This window comes from Chaetodon trifascialis, chromosome 15, assembly GCF_039877785.1.
Source record: "Chaetodon trifascialis isolate fChaTrf1 chromosome 15, fChaTrf1.hap1, whole genome shotgun sequence".
Classification (NCBI taxonomy): domain Eukaryota; kingdom Metazoa; phylum Chordata; class Actinopteri; order Chaetodontiformes; family Chaetodontidae; genus Chaetodon; species Chaetodon trifascialis.
Window position 1 is genome coordinate 2,561,256 of NC_092070.1, and position 18,977 is coordinate 2,580,232.

The window sequence follows — 18,977 nt, forward strand, 5'->3', positions numbered from 1 at the left end:
AAAAAGATATCCCAACAATCCTCCAAACTTTCATGATGTACCATCATAACATATACTGTATAAAATATCTATAATAAACTAACTACAGTTTGACCTGGACAAGGTCAAAGAGTATTTATTGCAATTAGCAGCTTCCCATGCTAATGTACCAGAAAAGCTTGTGTTTTCCTCTGGATGTAGGTTTATTAGTCTGTGTGTGTGTGTGTCATTCAGTCTGTGTGTCTGTGATGCAGAGTTTCCTCTATAATCAAGTGGATAACCCTGTTTTCTATAGGACGGATAAATTGGTTGTTATTACAAGTACAACTGTTTTCTTTACATAGAGAAGACTACTGTGTGTATTTGTATGTGTGTGTGTGCATGTGTGCTTGCAGTGATGCAATGGAGTGGATTTCCTCCAACTTAGAGTTTCAATACAGAAACATCAAAGTAGGGGAAGTAGGGGAGTAGTTGAAAAATAGACAACTTCACCTTCATCAAATCATGTAAATGTGTGCTGAGAAATGACACTGAATACAAGACTATTGGGAGTTACTTTGAACTAACATATTTAAAGCTAAAACAACGTTTTTAGTCCACATGCCTTTGCCAATTGCAAGTGACTCCCATAATGACATATATGACCACTGGAGAGTACCAGCAAGAGGCGTAGGGGACCTTTGGCATCACATGGTTAATGTTGTGAAACAGTCATAAAATTTAAATTTAAATTTAGGCACCAAAACTACTTAGTAATTTTAGGAAAAGATCATGTTTTAGGTTAACTTAAGTAAATACACAAACAGCGGTTTCCTGGGTGAAAGTCCTGTGTTTTTCTGTGTCCTTTGCTTGAGTCATCCATCCACCCCACCTCCTCTACGTTCAGGTATTGTTGCTCTTTATACTATGTCACAGACTTCCTTCTCTTCTGGTATCATAATGACTACAGCTACTAGAGGTCACAGCATAACAGTAAATGTAAATAGGGGTCATAATAAGCCACTTGCACCAATGACCTATACAGCCTTTTTCCGGTGAGAAAAGGCTGTTTTTAGTAGCACATAGTGTGGTCGATATATCTATCCAGAATAGGATGTGCTTAAAACAACATCTGATTGTCCATCATCTTTGTTGCGGTTTGACTCATTGAAAAAAATACGGATTAAACAAGATAAATGTTTCTAAAGGTTTCAGTGTTCATAATCCAACAGTTTTGAAAAAAAAAACAAAAACTGACACAATAGTTAGTGGTACTAGATGAAAAGTCAGGTGATCACCAATGTCTTTAGGAATCAGAATCAGAATACCTTTATTGGTCCCCCAGAGGGGAAATTGCCTTTCAGTTACATCCCGTCCAGGAAACATAAAAAAGACAGTGGGCTCTATTTTCGACTCCGCCGCCGGCGCGGCGCAAAGTCAGATCCACTTTTCCAGATTTAAAAATGAGTTGAGAGTACTTGACTTACGTTGTTGATACAACAAAAATATTTGTTGCACATTCTATTGGGACCTTTTGAAGGTAAATCCTATAAATTTTAATATCAAGTATGTCACACATTACATCAATACTGGCTGAGTAACACACCTCTATAAACCTGATGAAGTTCGAGGGATCAAGATGAATGGAAGTCCAAGAAGTGCTCTGGATCTGTTGTTCTGGTTGGACTTCTGCAACACCATCAAAACAGGCATTTGGGCTTTAGGGCCATAGATAGATAAATATCTAACATTAATACATACAGATTAACATTTTTTCTGCTTTCTTTGCATAAATCTCTTAACCCCTTCAGACCCGCATTTTTTCTGCTGGGCAAAAAAAAAATTGCCATCTGATTCTGGCTCCTCTCCAACATAAAAATAAAGTTGAAAAAACATTTTTTTGCTGACTCAGGTTTTTAATAGTTTTTTTCCATGTCCATTACAATGGACGCCACGACACGATGGGCCTAAAACATCATAAAAACTTAAGAACAATAAGGCTAAGTAGTTTTTCCACATAGTAATCAATCAGGTATGACCTAAACTGGATCTGGAACTAGATGTTTGCACGTGTTTGTGAACATGCACATGAACTTGACAGCTGTATCACAGCATTGGTAAGGAACAGCAGTGAGGTCATCAGCAGGAAAACCTGGAGTCTGCAAGAAGAGGGTCTGTCTTTGATGTACAAGGTCTGCCTTGTGTGTGTGTGTCCTGTCTGTATGTCTGTGTCTGGCATTTCAAAAGTTAAAATCCTCAAAATTATTAACTATTTGTTAGTTTTGGACAGGGCAGAAGAAGTCTAAGAGATTTATGCAAAAAAAGCAGAACAAATATATTAATCTGTTTATCTTTTATTTTTATAGCACTTTTTTCTGAAGTGGACATTTTTTTTTTTTCCTAAACATCACAAGTGTATGTAAAACTTGGATTACAGTGTTCTGCTGCCCTGTAAAAAAATAAATAAATAAATAAAAAAAAATAAAAAATTGTCATGAAAAAGGCATGATTACAAAAAGGTGTGACATTATCACCAACACAGACAAGATGGTGGTCAAATATGAGCATTTCAGACACAAAATATGCTCACACGTGTCTATGAATTGATTTAATTTATCCTAAAACACTTCCGTAACAAAGAGGACCTTAACATCATGACTTGAGGTCATCATCATCTGTATTCCATTTTCCAAGCACTGCTGGGATGGACTAGATTCTTGCTAGTCCAACCCAGCAGTGCCTGAAAAACAGACTCTAAACAGATGATGACAAGATGCAATGGTCTCAGAAATCAGAACATTTTTCTAAACAGATTATCATACCAAACATGGCTGTTGTGTTTACTATTCACTTACTTCAGAATCCAGAGATTCGAGAAGACTTTGGAGCTCGGTGTCATGTCCCAGGTTTGTTTTGCGTCGCTTCCGTGCTTCATACAAGTCGATCAACCTCGGCAAATACTGGTCAAGTCCAGTCAGGAAGGACTTCAGGAGGTCAGCAGATACAAGATGTGTAAACTCGGCACCAATCTTTGAGGAGTGGACACAAAACAAAAAATATTAATACACGCAGAAGAACAGTTTGGTCATCCCTGGCTCAATACAGGACATGTTAAATGGAAGGATAGCAGAGATGGATGAAACGTAGACAGCACATTTTATCAAGGACTAAGGGGATTATTTTGGACATTCAGTCCTATTTGTACTACTATGAACCTGGCTGTGGTTCATATCTCAGTATTGCATTATTACTACTTAGATGTAAAACTGACACAATTTTTCAGATGCACGATGAGGGATTGCTATGGCAAACATGTAACATTTTAGACAGATTACAAATAGGGGTAGATGTCAAAAATATTAAAGTTCCCTTTTATGTATGTGTGTTTTGTGAAGACTGAGAAAAATACACTATGTGTCAAAATTATTTTAATGTAATGAAGGGAACATGTGGATGATGTTGGAACTTACCTGTCTTTCTGAAAACAATGCCGGCCATCTGCTTCCAATCTCAGTCACAAGTGGCTTCTTCTCAACTATTTCCTGTCTGTGAAGCGCAAAGGTCCGGCCCATCAATCAGATTACAGTCCGGCTTTGTCTTCTTGACTTCATTTGTCAGAGATTCTCTCTCCTCTTCGAGGCTGTTGGGAGTTCTACCTTGAGGGAAGTCTGGGAGAAAATTGGTCTCGGACTGCATTGCTTTCTTCATCTTTCTGGTTTCTTGCCCTGCTGACCTCTTGCGGTTCACTATAAGCTCAGGACATCTGGCAATACGATACTTCTGTCGCAGGTTCCCCATCTTGAAACCGAGACTAAACTTCCAGCAGTAGAATCCCTCTTTAGAACCTGGCTCTTTTAAGCATGGGTGCTTTTCAACCAGGGTTTTGGCAACTTCTTCTATTTGTCTCTGAGTTGGATAAGCATTGAAGTCATACATGCCCGCCAATCCTTGTCAAGAATGTCTATCTTTATATCAGTGTGAGAGGAGAGAGGCAATAGGGAACCATCCTTCTGATAAGCTTCATTTCCTCGCTTGAGCTTCATCTCGGTGTCGTAAGAGAAGGTGGGTATGGGGAACGGATTCGGCCAGGGTTTTGAGCGTCCGGACGTCTCGCCTGAGGACTGACTGGATGTGTCCAAGCTCGCTGTGTCCAGTGTGTAGTCTGACTGTGGACTGCTGGGTGGTGCCTTCATGATGACCTTCAGTTTAATTCTTTCACTGGGTAAATCCTCCATGTTGTTCAGATTACAGAATTGACCACCGAATTCTTCATCCTGGAATTGGATGACCATCTCACCTTCCAGGTTGAGACGGGTCTTCAGCATCATCTTCATCTCATCCACTGTCTCTGTAAGACCTTCAGTAAGAACTCTCTGAATGTTGTCATCTGAAAGGATGATGTGGAGCGGATGGTCCAAAGCAACGGATTCTATAAAAAGGTTGTTTGGGTCTTAGCTTGAAGTCCGGGAAAGCATCCTGCAGGAACTGCTTATGGACCAATATTTTGTACTCCAAATAGCACAATGATTCAGTTGTAAACACAGAGGAGGCAAGAAGTTCCACAGTGTCTTCCAGTTCAAGCAGTATTCTCCAAGTTGTGTTGTTCTCTGGGACCAGATGACCAACCATCAGGGGTAGCAACCTCAAAAGAGTTCAATTCTCATGTCCATTGCCCCCAATTGTTCCATTAACTTTAAAAGTCTGAGTTAGTCTCTGAGGTCGATTAGTCTTATCTGAGAATGAATATGGGAAGCTCTGAATGGCAGTGTTTAATTCTTCAAGTGTGAAGTATTTATCAGAAATCAGTTTTCCTAGACACAACCTAAGTTCAACAGGCACAATTCCCTCTAATAGGTCATGTAGAACATCAGGTGGGAATCCTGTTACAGTGTGAAAATAGGTCAACTTGTTTAAAACACAGTCACTTTTGACACCATCTACACATGACAAATCTGTGTCCTGTTTGAGCTTTGATACACTGGCTTCATAAGACAATTTAGTACTGAGAGGAAAGGACTCCCTTCCAACTTCAGTTGTCTGAATATCACTACGACTTGCCAAACAAAATCTACAAAACTTATCTCCATTAAACAATTCCTGAAAACCAATGAGAGAATGTGCTCCTAAGTTATCAGCAGAGACAAAAGCCACAGTACCTTTAACATTTGCCCCCAGCCGCTGGATAAAAACACCTTGGTTTTCAAGTATTTGTATGTCTTTCAAAAGAGCATCTAGAACAATACCATAACCAAAATATTTTAAATCAGCACCCTTACACAAAACTGCAAGGTAAATAGATGACAGGGCAGATCTATATTTGATTGGTAGATTTGCAATTACCCAATACACAGCACACACTTTATGTTTCTTTCTGGAGGTACCTAAAAGATTACACACCTCAAATTCATCTATATACAAACCAACTGCTATTGATAACTCATCTCTGGAGAGAAGTGGATTTTCTTTGAAAAACAGGCCATCACGAAATGACTTAAATTGGCCAGGCTGTGAATTAACACAAGATTCTTCTACTAACACTTGGTCAAGGATATCATTCTTACTCAGCAATTCAGTTATCACACAAAGTATGGGCACATATACAAAGCTTTTTTCCTTATCCTTATCCAGAAAATACTCTACTGGCTCAATGACTGGAAAATTATCTTTGAAAAAACGTGATCTTTTGTGATCAGTGACCAAATGGACCACTCCTTGACAGATAACCAAGTGGATTCGTTTCCTGAACGACCTCTGTTAATAACGCGAAGAGGGGGCCTTCAGAGTTACAGTTGTGCTCCCTTAACACATTTTCAATGGATTTCTTTGTGTACCGATATCATAGAGTGATTCAACTATTTTCTGTGTAGCTAACTTAGATACATGCAGGATTGTCTGCATACGCAGGAATAAGGATGCAAGTCTATGCTTGATTGACTCTCCATTAACATCTTCAAATTCCTCTTCTTCCAAGACATCACCTTGAGAGACATCAATGTCTATTGGTGCTGTAACATCACATTCCTTATTCAGTGTTACTGGTAGATCACGAATCAACTCAGGTCTTAAATCCTTCAACACACAACCACTATGATAGCTACTTCTATGTGTAGTATATGTGGAATACACATCTGAAATAAAAAGACAGCACTGAAAAGGGCACTTCAAAGTTTCCTTATTTTTCAAATGGACTCGCAGATAAACAAAGTAATCTTTAAGTGTACATGACTCTGAAAACTCGTTCATAGTGCAGTCTATATGTCACAATGCTACTTCCATAAGCCACAGTATCTTGAGGTCGACCAGTCACTGTTTCATGCTTAAGTAAATGATTCATGAGAGCTACTTGTGTCTTAAAAGAGCAAACACAGTCACAGTAGATGCAAGGCAAGGGACAAGACCTGCTATAATGTCCGTGCTTCAACTTATAGTGTCTAATTGTACTGTGCTGGTTAGCTGTGGAAAATATGCAAAACTTACATGTCCACTTCATATGATTGCATATTCAATGGAATTCTCTCCCTTCCTGTGAAAAAAAAGGAGATTTAGTTAAGTTGACATTCATGCATAGCCTACAGTCACAGGCTCTGGCCGCAGCCTTTAGAGTGTTTACTAGAGGCTGCAGCCACACAAAGACGTTCTGATTTGAATTTACAACATATTTATTTTACCAACCAAAGCTGGCTGGCTGGCCATCGGTCCCGTTCTCTGTGTCAGTTGTCTGTCTAACGTTAACCTTAACCTACCGCAGCTGCATCTTCTAAATAATGCCGCGAGTGGGAACTAATGGCATGACGTCGCCTGCAACTGCGCAGTGCGACCTGATGCAGCCCCTGAAGAGAGACACGGGAAACAGAAATACTGCAAAATAATAATAACGCGACTAAACGAGACTAAATAACATCAGAACATTTCGTCTCATTTCGTTTTAGTCAAGAGACATTTTAGCAGAGTTTTTATTTTGGGAACCACATTTAGTCTCGTTTTTATTCATCAATGATCTTGCATTATATATTTAATTGTAGTTATCGTCACATGACCAGCATTTACATTGCATCTCGTCTTGTTTTCGTCATATGATAAAGGTTCATTGACGACGATATTTAGTCATAATTTTCGTTGATGAAAGCAACTATACGTTACATGTAGCTGTAATTATAAAACATAGCAAACATTTTATGCAGCAAACTATACCGAGCTTCTGTACTCCCTAATGACATGTAGTCTACATTTTCCCGCCTGCATCGACTGAATTCACTTGCCAGCAAACTAGCAAGATACAAATCGTTAGCAACATTACTAACGTTAGCCAATTACACGCAACTCAGTTCTCTTGTACACATGCAGCAAACAAACATTGAGCAGTAGTTTTCATCCGTTCATCTGGAACTTAAACTGGGAGTCAATGTACCAAAAAGATGGACGACAAAGCTTTTGAAAGGAAATATGCCATTTAAGTTAACTAACTATGCTAGCAAGCTTTCACTGCACAAGACAGAGGGAAGACGGCCACCCTCTGTAGGTTTAACCAAGCAACACTCATATGGTGAAAGTAAAATTATGAACTCACCTTTTAAACCAACTGAAGTCCTCCTACCACTTCTTTCATGAAGAAAAATATACTCCTTAGTCCAGAACATGGAGGTCCAACATGAGACGAGGAAAATGAATGCATGCGATCATGCAGGCACGGGTTGACAAGGGGACTGTGCAGGGGCAGTGTTCTGAGCATGTACAAAACCCATCACACTATTGTACAAGTTGGCCACTCACACATTTCAAAGTAGATTGTACCAGCTCATTAGTTGAAAGGAACAAAACCTAACATTTCTAGTTGTGTCAACTTTTTGGCAAAATTTAGTGGACCTGACGCACAAAAATAAGTTGAAGGACTAAAAACTTTTTACAGTGCAGGAGGAAACTGACGTCACTCATGTCTCATGACATCAGTTTGTATTACTTTGCACACCCGTTTGTATATAATGTTTATTTTTTTCTCATCATATATATATATATATATAGTTTTATATATATTCTATATTTTGTGGTAGATTTTGTTTATATATATATTCTCAATATAAATATTTTGTTTTTATATTTGCTTTATATATATATAGTTCTCTCTCTTTTCTTTCTTTTCTAATTTTATTCTAATTCTATTCTTGTAAGGAGCGCTGCAACAAAAACAATTTCCCCTCGGGGATAAATAAAGGATTTCTGATTCTGATTCTGATGTCTAAATATGAGGTCCTCAGACGGTAAATCCTCGGCCTCCTCCTCATCCTCCTCAAAGCAGTGATGTACTCCATCTTTGTAGATAACATTAAGCATTACAATGATAACATTTGTATTTGGAATGAAATGACGTGGGTAATAGCTGATCATCACTTACATTTTTTCCATGTGTCTGTCTCTCTCTGTCTCTTGAGTGCTCTGAGAAAGCAGTATATATGGTCTGTAGGATGCCACAGGTGTTTCTGGTTGGCACAGCGACGTTAACCGATTAGTTCACATCCCTGTTTCATCTGTGTACATTCGGTCAGGGTGAGTGACCCATTACGTGTGCCGAACGCTCTTGCGATGTGGTCAGATGAGATACTGATCAAAATATAGGTCTGACTGTATGTGCTGACTCAGATTTGCATTGAATCGTAGCTGTTGCTAATTATTGATCTCAGTGTGCTTTCGATGACTGACCGAGCACTGCTGAAAACACCGTTAAAACCACGCTGCCGTCTTGTTGATGGTGTGATATATGGCGTCATCAACCACGTTTTCAGTGGATAGCCTTTATTACCTAGCAGCCACCCATCCAGAGGGGTGTCCCCCTGAAAGACTGTAGGGATGCTAGAATTCGCCAGGATGAACGAGTCATGTGCCAACCTGGGGAAAGTGGCATATACGTTTGTCACCACAGCCTGCACCGTGCCGGCGGCGGAGTCCCCACATAACGGGGGAGGACAGGAGCAGGAGAACTGTGGGTCGCTACACAGTGTGGGATTAGGAAAAAACACCTCGGCACATAAGCAACATAATGAGATGTGGGGGGGTGTTGGGGAAGGGAGGTGTTGCAGCACAGACACTGGGGGAGGGGGCGTGCATGCAGCCACATTTGGGCGCCTCGCAACAACCCTCTATGCTACACTGCGACAAAGGCAGGGAGGGGGGTGTGAGCCACGAAGGCGTTGAGCTGGAGGGGGTCTGCGTGTTATATGTGTCTTCGTGTGTGCGTATGTGTAAGCCTGTGTACTAGGATTGATCAGTATCATAAATCCGCCAGTTGTGGTGATGTTTTAGTCTCGCCCAAAGTTACCAACCAACTGAAAAACAATACAATAAGATGAAAGTTTTGATAAAACAATCTTAAGTGATGTTAAGTAAGGGAATGCAGGAAGTCAGCAAAATCTCCAATAATGGAATATTGAAATGATCCTCTAAATTAAAAGTGAATCTCTTTGTCCATACAGGGTAACCAGGACACACCGGCAGCCCCGGATCCATCCATGGCCCAGGCTTACCCATCTGCCCAGTTTGCCCCCCCTCCTCAGAATGGCATCCCAGCTGAATTCACAGCTTCACATACCCACGCACATCCACACTCCCACCCACATCCACACCAGCACCCAGCAGCACCACAGGACTACACTGGGATCCAGGCCCCCATCAGTGAGCATCCACTCAACATGTACCAGTCCTCACAGAGCCACAGTGAGCAGAGCGGGTCAGACTCCGGCAGTCAGACAGTCACCGGCACAGCCACAGTAAGGCATCATGGGGGAAGATACTTAAGTTGGCAATAGCTGGGAGTATAATCTTTTGTCCAGCACCATTTTTTTTTAAACTATTATTCAGTTTAAACAAATATCAAACTAAAAGATTCCGGTGTTGGAACAGTTTGTCCTACTTCTTTTCTTTCTTTCTTTTTTTTTTTGTGGTATTTTTTTTATACTCAGGTTGATTCAAAATTTAATACGAGAATGGAGATTACAACAATATATAATTGATTTAACTGTTGTTGCTATTGCTCAGCATACTTCTGATTCATTGCAGTGTTGTTAATTTGTGGTAACTGAAGATGGGGTGCAGTTTAGAAAGATTTGTTTTCAAGATAGCTTTAACCGAATATCTACAGTTAAAACCACAATGTCTACTTTTTACATATTTCCTTCATGAGTGTGAAAACAACATACTTGCAACGTGAACAAGTGAATAAGTTGAAAGTCATGGTCAAGTGTGGTTGGTATTCCAATACATCACACAGCACTGGAAGTGGTAGTGTGGGACTTGTAGTTGTCTGCCACATTGTCTTTATTGATACTACTACAAGGAGTGTGCAGCTACAGATTTTCATACCCCTCATAGGGGCATGAAGATTTGGTTGAGATGTTTATAAATGCGTCACCCTGCTTCTACTCTTTATGCTAAGCTAAACTAACCATTAACCACTAACTACACCAACAGTACTTGTGTGCTGGACACACAAAGATGAAACTGTTGTTCATCTCCTCCTCTATCTGTGGGTTTGATAAGCATGTTGCACCAAATGTTAGAATGTTCCTTTAGGCAGCTTGGAGAAATTTGGTTCCAATAAGTGGACTGCAAATTTTAAGTTATTAATAGCAATGTGTTTTGAAAAGCAATCAAGCATTGGTAAAAGACAGTGGCTTGAAAACATAGGAATGGCAGACTGGATGACAGCCTGCAGTCACAGGGGTGTAAGACTGGATCATGGGTCAAAGAGTTCTAGGACTTGATCATGATCTGGAGCTATATGTTCCAGGACATGACCATGACCTGGAACTATGTGTTGGAGGAGCAGATCATGGAGGTACAGGGTTGTAGGACTGTGACTTGAAAGGGGTTGTAGGACAGGATCATAACTGGGCCTATATAACCTGACCATGACCTGGAGGTACAGGGTTGTAGGACTGGATCATTACCGGTTTTCTGCATCAGGAGCCTTCTTTTAGACATCTTGATGCAGTAATTTGTCATCAGTGAGTGACACTGTTAAACTGGCAAGCAGTGATGTGCAGATCAGCTCTGGTATCATCCAAAACTGCATGAATTTGTGTCTCCTATTTAGGGACATGCGCCACACCAGGATTTATTTGACGGCTTTCACACAAGCCCAAAGCAACCATACCACCTGGCAAACACACCACTGTTTGTTGAACCATACCAAATAGCTTATATGTGAAAGCTGATGAAGCAACACAATTATCTGACTCCTAAAAATCCCAGCACATTGATAGCAATAAGTACAACTGAAAGAGACAATAATTACAAGGTAAAGGAAAGAGTCAGCAAATCTATGTTAGCAGTCTACACCAGACAAATATATATGGTATGATATTTATACAATGATATTGATAATAATGATAATAGTAATGGTATAACATAATGGTATTGAGATCTAAATAATGGTATTTAGATGTAATATAAATATAGACTATATTCCAAAAATCTGTGTAATATAACAATGTAATATAGTATATTATGGTAAATTATGATATAGTATAGGATATGAGATATAGTAAAAGGTGAAATATAGTAGTATAATATAATATAGTAGTACAACAATATAACAGAATGGAATAGAGTAATAAACTCAAAAAAGTGGCACAGAAGGGTAAAGATAAAAAATATATATATGGGATACGGAATAGAAAAACAGCTATGTATATGTACATTATGTAAAGATTATAAACAAACTTAAAACCAGACACCATAAAAAAATCCTACTGCCCATAAAAGTACCATTGCCAATATTCCTTTGAGAAAAACTACCAATGTCATATGTTGTACTGCACTTGAGAATATTGTTGCATAGATATATACAGTTTATAAAAATACTGATGCCAGTATGGATAATAAATAGTGTTATTGCAAAGTTGAGAAAAATTTATACAGCAACTTAATAAGTTGCACAAGATTGGACCAGCTAAAATGGATAAAGTGAGCATGTATTGGCATCGATAATAGCAATGCAGCGGAAAAGTGGGTTTATGATGTAGAAATGGGAAAGACACATCAACACAGTGCTACATTACATTATGCTGGCATTAAACAGTCTGACAGCTGTTGGGATGAAAGACCTGTAGTAGCGTTCTTCTTTACACACAGGATGCAGCAGTCTGCTACTGAAGGAGCTGCTTCATCCCCCCTACTGTCTCATGCAGGGGGTAGGATGGGTTGTCCATGATCAATGTCAGCTGTCTCATGCAGGGGGTGGGATGGGTTGTCAATGATCAATGTCAGTTTGGCTAACATCCTCCTCTCACCCACTTCCTTGATGGTGTCCAGAGGGCAGTCCAGGACAGAGGCTGTTAAGGGGCTGTACAGCCTATTGTAATAGGACCCAGAGATGCAGACCCGAAAACAGAGGTTGTGTGAAACAAAACAAATTTATTAATAAAAAGGAAAACAGAAAACACGCTCAATGAGCGGATAATACTTAAACAAAAGACGCACTCAAAAGGAGTGGATAAACAGAAGGAGCACCGACGAAGCGGGTATGACACGAGGCACGCGTGGAAGCGGCAGGCAGGCACTGAAACAAAGGAAAAACACAGCTCACTTAGAGACTGGGAAAATGTGGACAACAAAAAACGTAAATCTGGTTGAGAGAGAGAGACTAAAGACATGTACTTACGAACCATAAGACCAAACATCGACAAGGAGCTCGAGGAATAATCCAGCGACGAGGAGCAGGAAGTCCACGTCTTAAATACTCTCCCTGATGAGGGAGAGTGACTGCAGGTGAGTCGCAGTGGGAGGAGCTGGCAGCAGGTGAGGGGCTGCCCAGCCATGGAACCAGGGGTAGACAGACAGACACACACACAGGGAAAAAGGAGAGGAGACACACAGGGAGAGACAGGAAGCCAGGATCGTAACAGAGGCAGTGTCCTACATACTCCAAAGGAGTCTTCTTAGCAGGTGCAGACATCTTTGGCCACTCCTGCACAGGGCATCTACATTCTTTGTCCAGTCCAGTTTGTTGCTGAGGTGAACACCAAGGTATTTGTAATCAATGTCCAAGCCCTGGACGTTCACTGGAGTAGTCTGTGGTACCTTCCTTCTGAAATCAATTACCATCTCCTTTGTTTTGCTGGCGTTTATGTGCATGTGGTTCAGTCTACACCAGTCTAAAAAGTTGGAGATGACCTCCCTGTATTCCAGTTCATTCAGAGAACTTCTGGATGTGACAGCTGTCTGTGTTGTGTCTGAAATCCAATATGTAGAGGATGAAGAGGAATGGAGAGAGCATGGTCCCGTACCGAGCCCCCATGCTGCGAAGTACCACACTGAACACGCAATCGCAAAGCCTCACATACTGTGGACTGTTGGTGAGGCAGTTGACGGTCCACGCAGTCAGATGGCAGTCTCCTCCAGCTTCTTCCATCTTCACCCTGAGCAGTGATGGTTGGATTGTGTTGATCCTAACTGGAGAAGTCAAAAAACATGACCCTCACCATGCTTCCAGTATGCTCCAGATGAGAAAGAGATCAATGGAGCAGGTAGATGACTGCATCCTCCATACCAACGACTCCCTCTGCACCCTCCTCAGCTCATCTTTGTCCCCTGATCTAAAGGCCCTCTTCTTCTCAGTCAGTAGGGCTTTCAGTTCCGGGGACACCCAGGGTTTGTTTGGGAAACACCATACCTTCCTGGTAGACACTCACTGTCCTTTTTGTGTGGACTGCACAACACTTCCCAGTCAGTTGTTTCAATGCAGTCCCTCAGTGTCATGCTGGACCCTTCTGACTATCTTATCACATACCTTACGGTTGGTGGTTGCTTATGGACTGTCTGCCTTGGGAGACCCTTTCAGCCATGGCTCCACTGTCTACACATGGGACCAGCTGTTAGCCCTCAGACACACTGGACTGCTCCACACTGGGAAACCAGAGATTCCAGCGGAGATAAGGAGGAAACAGAGAGGCTGTAGAGGTGTAGAGGTCTCAAGCACCAGGAGAGAAGACGGAGATATAAACCATGTCTACCAGCTGTTATCATGGGATAACTGCTCTCTCTCCAACAAGATGGACAAACTATCGGCGCTAATAAGGCTGCAGCAGGAGTACAGGGAGAGCAGTCTTATGTGTTTTTCGGAGACATGGCTGAACCAGGACACATCGGACTCTGTTCTCTCCTTAGACGGATTTACCGTAGTCTGTGTGGACCGGAAAGTGTCAGAGAGCGGTAAGAAGAAAGGGGGTGGACTGTGTGTGATTCTTAACAGATGGTGTAACCCTGGCCACATCACTGTTAAAGAGCAGCTCTGTAGCAGGGACATTGAGCTTCTTGCAGTCAGCGTTCGGCCATATTACATTCCTCGGGAGTTCTCACATGTTATTGTACTGACTGTGTACATCCCCCCATCGGCTGATGCTGCTGCTGCCTGTGAGTGCGTAAACAGCACATTGTCCACACTGCAGACAAGACACCCACAGGCCCTCTTTCTCATCTCTGGGGACTTCAATCATGCCTCTATCTCTGCCACTCTCCCCAACTTCACACAGTATGTAAACTACCACACAAGGAACAATAAAACTCTTGACCTTCTGTATGCTAATGTCAGGGACGCATACCTCCAACCCCCCCCCCCCCCACCCACCCGGTTGCTCTGATCACAACCTCGTCCATCTGCAGCCAGAATACACATCAGTGCTGAAAAGACAGTCTCCACAGAGGAAGGCTGTGAAGACCTGGACTGAGGAGGCATGTAAGCAATTGAGGGACTGCTTTAACACCACCGACTGAGACATACTGTGCAGCTCTCATGGGGAGGACATTGACAGTCTGACTCACTGCATCACGGACTATATCAACTTCTGTGTGGAAAACACTGTCCCATCCAAGAGAGTACGATGTTTTCCCAACAACAAGCCCTGGGTGACCCCTGAACTGAAGGCTCTGCTAAATGAGAAGAAGAGGGCTTTCATCTCAGGGGACAAGGAGGAGCTGCAGAGAGTACAGTGGGAGCTGAAGTATAATATCAGGTGGTGTAAGAAAAACTACAGGGAGAAACTGGCGTGCCTGGAGAAGAACAATGTCCGAGATGTGTGGAAGGTCTGAAACATATCTCGGACCATGGCAAAAGTGCAGATAGACAAGCCACCACTGGAGATCAGGCCTGGGCAAATGAGCTAAACTTGTTTATTAATAGATTTGACTCTGCCCCCACTCCAGCCACCTCTCATTGGGCCTCTACTTCTTCACACCTCTCCAGGCCAGTCGTCTCCCCTCAGCTGCAGTCCTTAATACCTCAGCTCCCCTCAGACCACTCTGCTCCAACCCACACTGTCATCAAGGTCCGACCACCACCACCACCTACAGCTCTGGACTACCCCCCACAGTCACCCACCTCCCCCCTCTCCATCACTATGGACCAGGTGAGGAGGGAGCTCAGGAAGACAAAAAGCCAGGAAAGCCACAGGACCAGATGCCATCAGCTCCAGGGTGCTCAGGGAGTGTGCAGACCAGCTCAGTCAGGTGGTCCTGTACATGTTCAGCCTGAGTCTCAGTCTGGAGAGAGTTCCAGCCCTTTGGAAGACCTCCTGCGTGGTGCCGGTTCCAAAAACAGCCCATCCCAGGGAACCAAGCCACTACAGACCTGTCACCCTGATCTCCCACCTCATGAAGACCATGGAGAGGATCATCCTCAGCCACCTCCGCACCCAGGTGAGCTCTGTGCTGGACCCGCTGCAGTTCGCTTATCGACCTGGCATCGGGGTGGATGGCGCTGTCACCTACCTGCTACACCGGGCCCTTTCTCACCTGGAGTCCCCCGGGAGCACTGTGAGAGTCATGTTTTTTGACTTATCCAGTGCTTTCAAAACCATCCAGCCGTCAATGCTGTGAGGGAAAATGGAAGTGGCTGGTGTGGACCAACAGCTGGCTGCGTGGACCATCGACTACCTCACTGACAGACCGCAGTACGTGAGGTTACACAGCTGTGTGTCAGATGTGGTAGTCAGCAGCACAGGGTCCCCCAGGGAACAGTGCTGTCACTGTTCCATTTCACCCTCTACACCTTGGACTTCATGTAGAACTCCACCCTCTGTCATCTGCAGAAATTCTCTGATGACAGTGCCATTGTTGGCTGTGTGTCAGAGGAGAATGAGCAGGAGTAAAGGGGGGTCATCACGGACTTTGTGTACTGGTGTCAGCAGAACCTACTGAACCTAAACACCGGCAAGACCAGGGAGATGGTTATTGTTTTCCGAAGGAAACCTTCCCCTCACACACTGGTGAACATCCAGGGCTCGGACATTGACATGGCGGACTCATTTAAGTACCTGGGTGTTCACCTCAACAATAAACTGGTGCAGGAAGGAGCGCTACCGTAGGTCATTCCTGCCCACAGCCATCAGACTGTGTAACTGTGCACAATAAACATCCATTCAAATGCAAGTTGTACTGATAACCTCTGTTTTCATGTGCAATCGCCATTTTTAAATTAGTGTATACGTATTGTATATATTGTAAATTACCGTAAGGTATATAATATTTGTGCAATATTTTTTATTCTTGTTATTTTTATTTTTTGTCATCTTGTCCTCTGACTTCTTGCACTCTGTCTTGTTGCTGCTGTAACGTGAATTTCCCCCATGGTGGGATAAATAAAGTCTATCTTATCTTATCTTATCTTATCTTATCTTATCTTATCTTATCTTATCTTATCTTACATGCAAGAACTGCCTCAGAAGATATGTCAGAATGCAAATGGCTAACAGCTGAATGTCTCTCGTGCAGCATGGATGTGTTCAGGGTTACACAATCTGTTGTTCACATTGTGATGCCCCCACCTTTCCTTGTACTGTTCCCTTTCGCTCTCCTGTCCGCTCTCAGTAGTTGAAAATTGTCTAGCCTAACGTGCGAGTCCGGCATGATCTCGATTAGCCACGTTTCAGTGAGGGTGCACGGTAATGGTGGGTGACGTCAGTCACGCTCACCACTGCAGCAGATGGTGGAATGTAAACAGAGTGATAATAGGGTCTCATTAACACTATCAGCTCAATATTTGAAGTGCAAATACATTCCTACCATGAACTAGCATAACATTCTCAGAAGATTCAATGGATAATTCTTGTGGAACATTTTAGCATTCAAGAAACACAAGCCATCAGATAATCCAACAGGCTGCAAACAAAGCTCAGGTTTGTCAAACTTACTGGAATAGACTAAGATGGCAGTGCATGCCCAAAGTCTTTCCAGATTCTGCAAATTTGGAGTTATCTGTGTATTTGTTTCAAGTCTCTACCCAGCATTTTATTTGCCAATGTATGGTCTCCGGTGAAAAAAATGGATGAGCAGTAGCTGCAGATCATCACTCACAAAAACATTATGGACTGCAATCTTTTTCACAGGAACATGGCTCAGTAGCAGCATTCCCAGTATTCATGAAAGAACTGCATGTTGCCATTAGCAAACAACTTACTGTACACTCAGAGGCAGCCTTTATTGCTGCATGTGGCTTTAACCATTGGACCATACACACCACTCATCAGATGTGTGAAACCTTTGGTGAGAAAAGTCAGCATGGCCAGAGGGAGCACATTCTGTACTACAGCAACTCACACACTGGAGTATGTTTGCTACTCAGGGCACCATGAACTCCCACACAGACACTGGATAGAGTGTCGCCACCCTCACATGCTCCCAGTGCTCTGAATCAGATACCGTGAATAAAAAGAGAAATCCTCCTATTGCTGAAGGTATGCAACACCAATTTTCAGGGGTTCCTACGGTCATTCCTGGAAAAGTTATGAAATTTGAAAAAAATGTTTTCCAGACCTGGAAAAGGTTTGGAATTTGGTGAATGTTTTGGAAAAGTTTTGAATTATGGATGACTTGATCCAATATCAAAGATAAAAAAAAACAAAAACAAAAAAAACCCTTTCCTTTCCGTTTTTTAATTCCTAAATTCCAGTGGCTGTGGCTGTGCTGCGTTTCGGCTCCATCACAGCTGGGGCGCTCTGGGCACGACTTCCTGTCCCAAAATAAAACATCCAGTTAATTTGCAAAATAAAATACACTGTGTTCATGGTGGATCATATTTTGCTGAACTACACCTTGAAAACGTTATAATGGGTGGAGGCAGGCCTGTGCAGGTTAAGTGTAGCATGCCAGGCAAATGTGTTTTTAATAATGTGTGGCTTGCAAATGAAAAATACGCGACATGGCTCAAGAGGGACGCAGACTCTAGCTGTGGTGGATGTAAGCTCTGCTGCAAGACATTTGATGTTAGCAACATGGGGGAAGCTGTGTTGGTTAACCACGCTAAAGGAAAAAAAACACCAGGACAACCTTAAGGCGGCTCAACAGACTGTCGGCATCAATGCATTTTTAACACCAGCTAGAACCAGGGCACAGCAACTAGCATCGGTGTAGCTGGGAGACAACACCCGAAGTTGGACCAATTCGTCGCCGCATCTAAAGGTTTGTTATCGGCTGAGGTGATCTGGGCAATGAAGACTGTGGACTCGCACTATTCATACAGCTTGTGTGCTAACAGAGCTGAGCTTTTCGGTACCATGTGTCCTGACAAATTTAGCTGTGCTGAAACTTAGTGCGCATATATCTCTGCATTTGGAATTGCGCCATACTTCAAATCACGTGTGGTCAGAGAGGTGACCAGACAGGCTGGTTACGCTATGATGTTTGACGAAAGCCTCAACAAAGCTCTCCAACTGAAATAGATGGACCTGCACGTCTGGATTTGGGATGGGGGGCAGGTAAAAACCTGGTATGTAGGCTCGGAGTTCTTGGGGCATTCAACTGCCCTGGACATAGTTGAGCAGATGCAGAATATACTCTCCGAAACTGGAATGAAGAACTTTGTGCAGCTGTCAATGGACGGACCTAATGTAAATTGGAAAGTGTTTGATTTGCCTCAGTCTGAACTTGTCAAAGTCAACAAGCCCTTGGTAAACATTGGGTTATACAGACTGCACACACTCCATAATGCTTTTCGGGATGGATACAGGGCAACTGGGTGGAATGTGGACCATACC

At 42.5% G+C, this 18,977-nt stretch overlaps 1 protein-coding gene across 7 annotated transcripts in view; it reads left to right on the forward strand.

Moving 5' to 3' along the window:
• The window catches only part of rbfox1 (RNA binding fox-1 homolog 1), a 205,712-nt gene that overhangs the window by 91,854 nt on the left and 94,881 nt on the right, over window positions 1–18,977 (forward strand). For all 7 annotated transcript variants that reach the window (XM_070981949.1, XM_070981955.1, XM_070981951.1 and 4 more), the window contains exon 2: window positions 9,423–9,716. In XM_070981949.1, coding sequence (XP_070838050.1) covers window positions 9,423–9,716 — 294 coding nt within the window. The remainder of the gene's footprint in view (window positions 1–9,422; window positions 9,717–18,977) is intronic.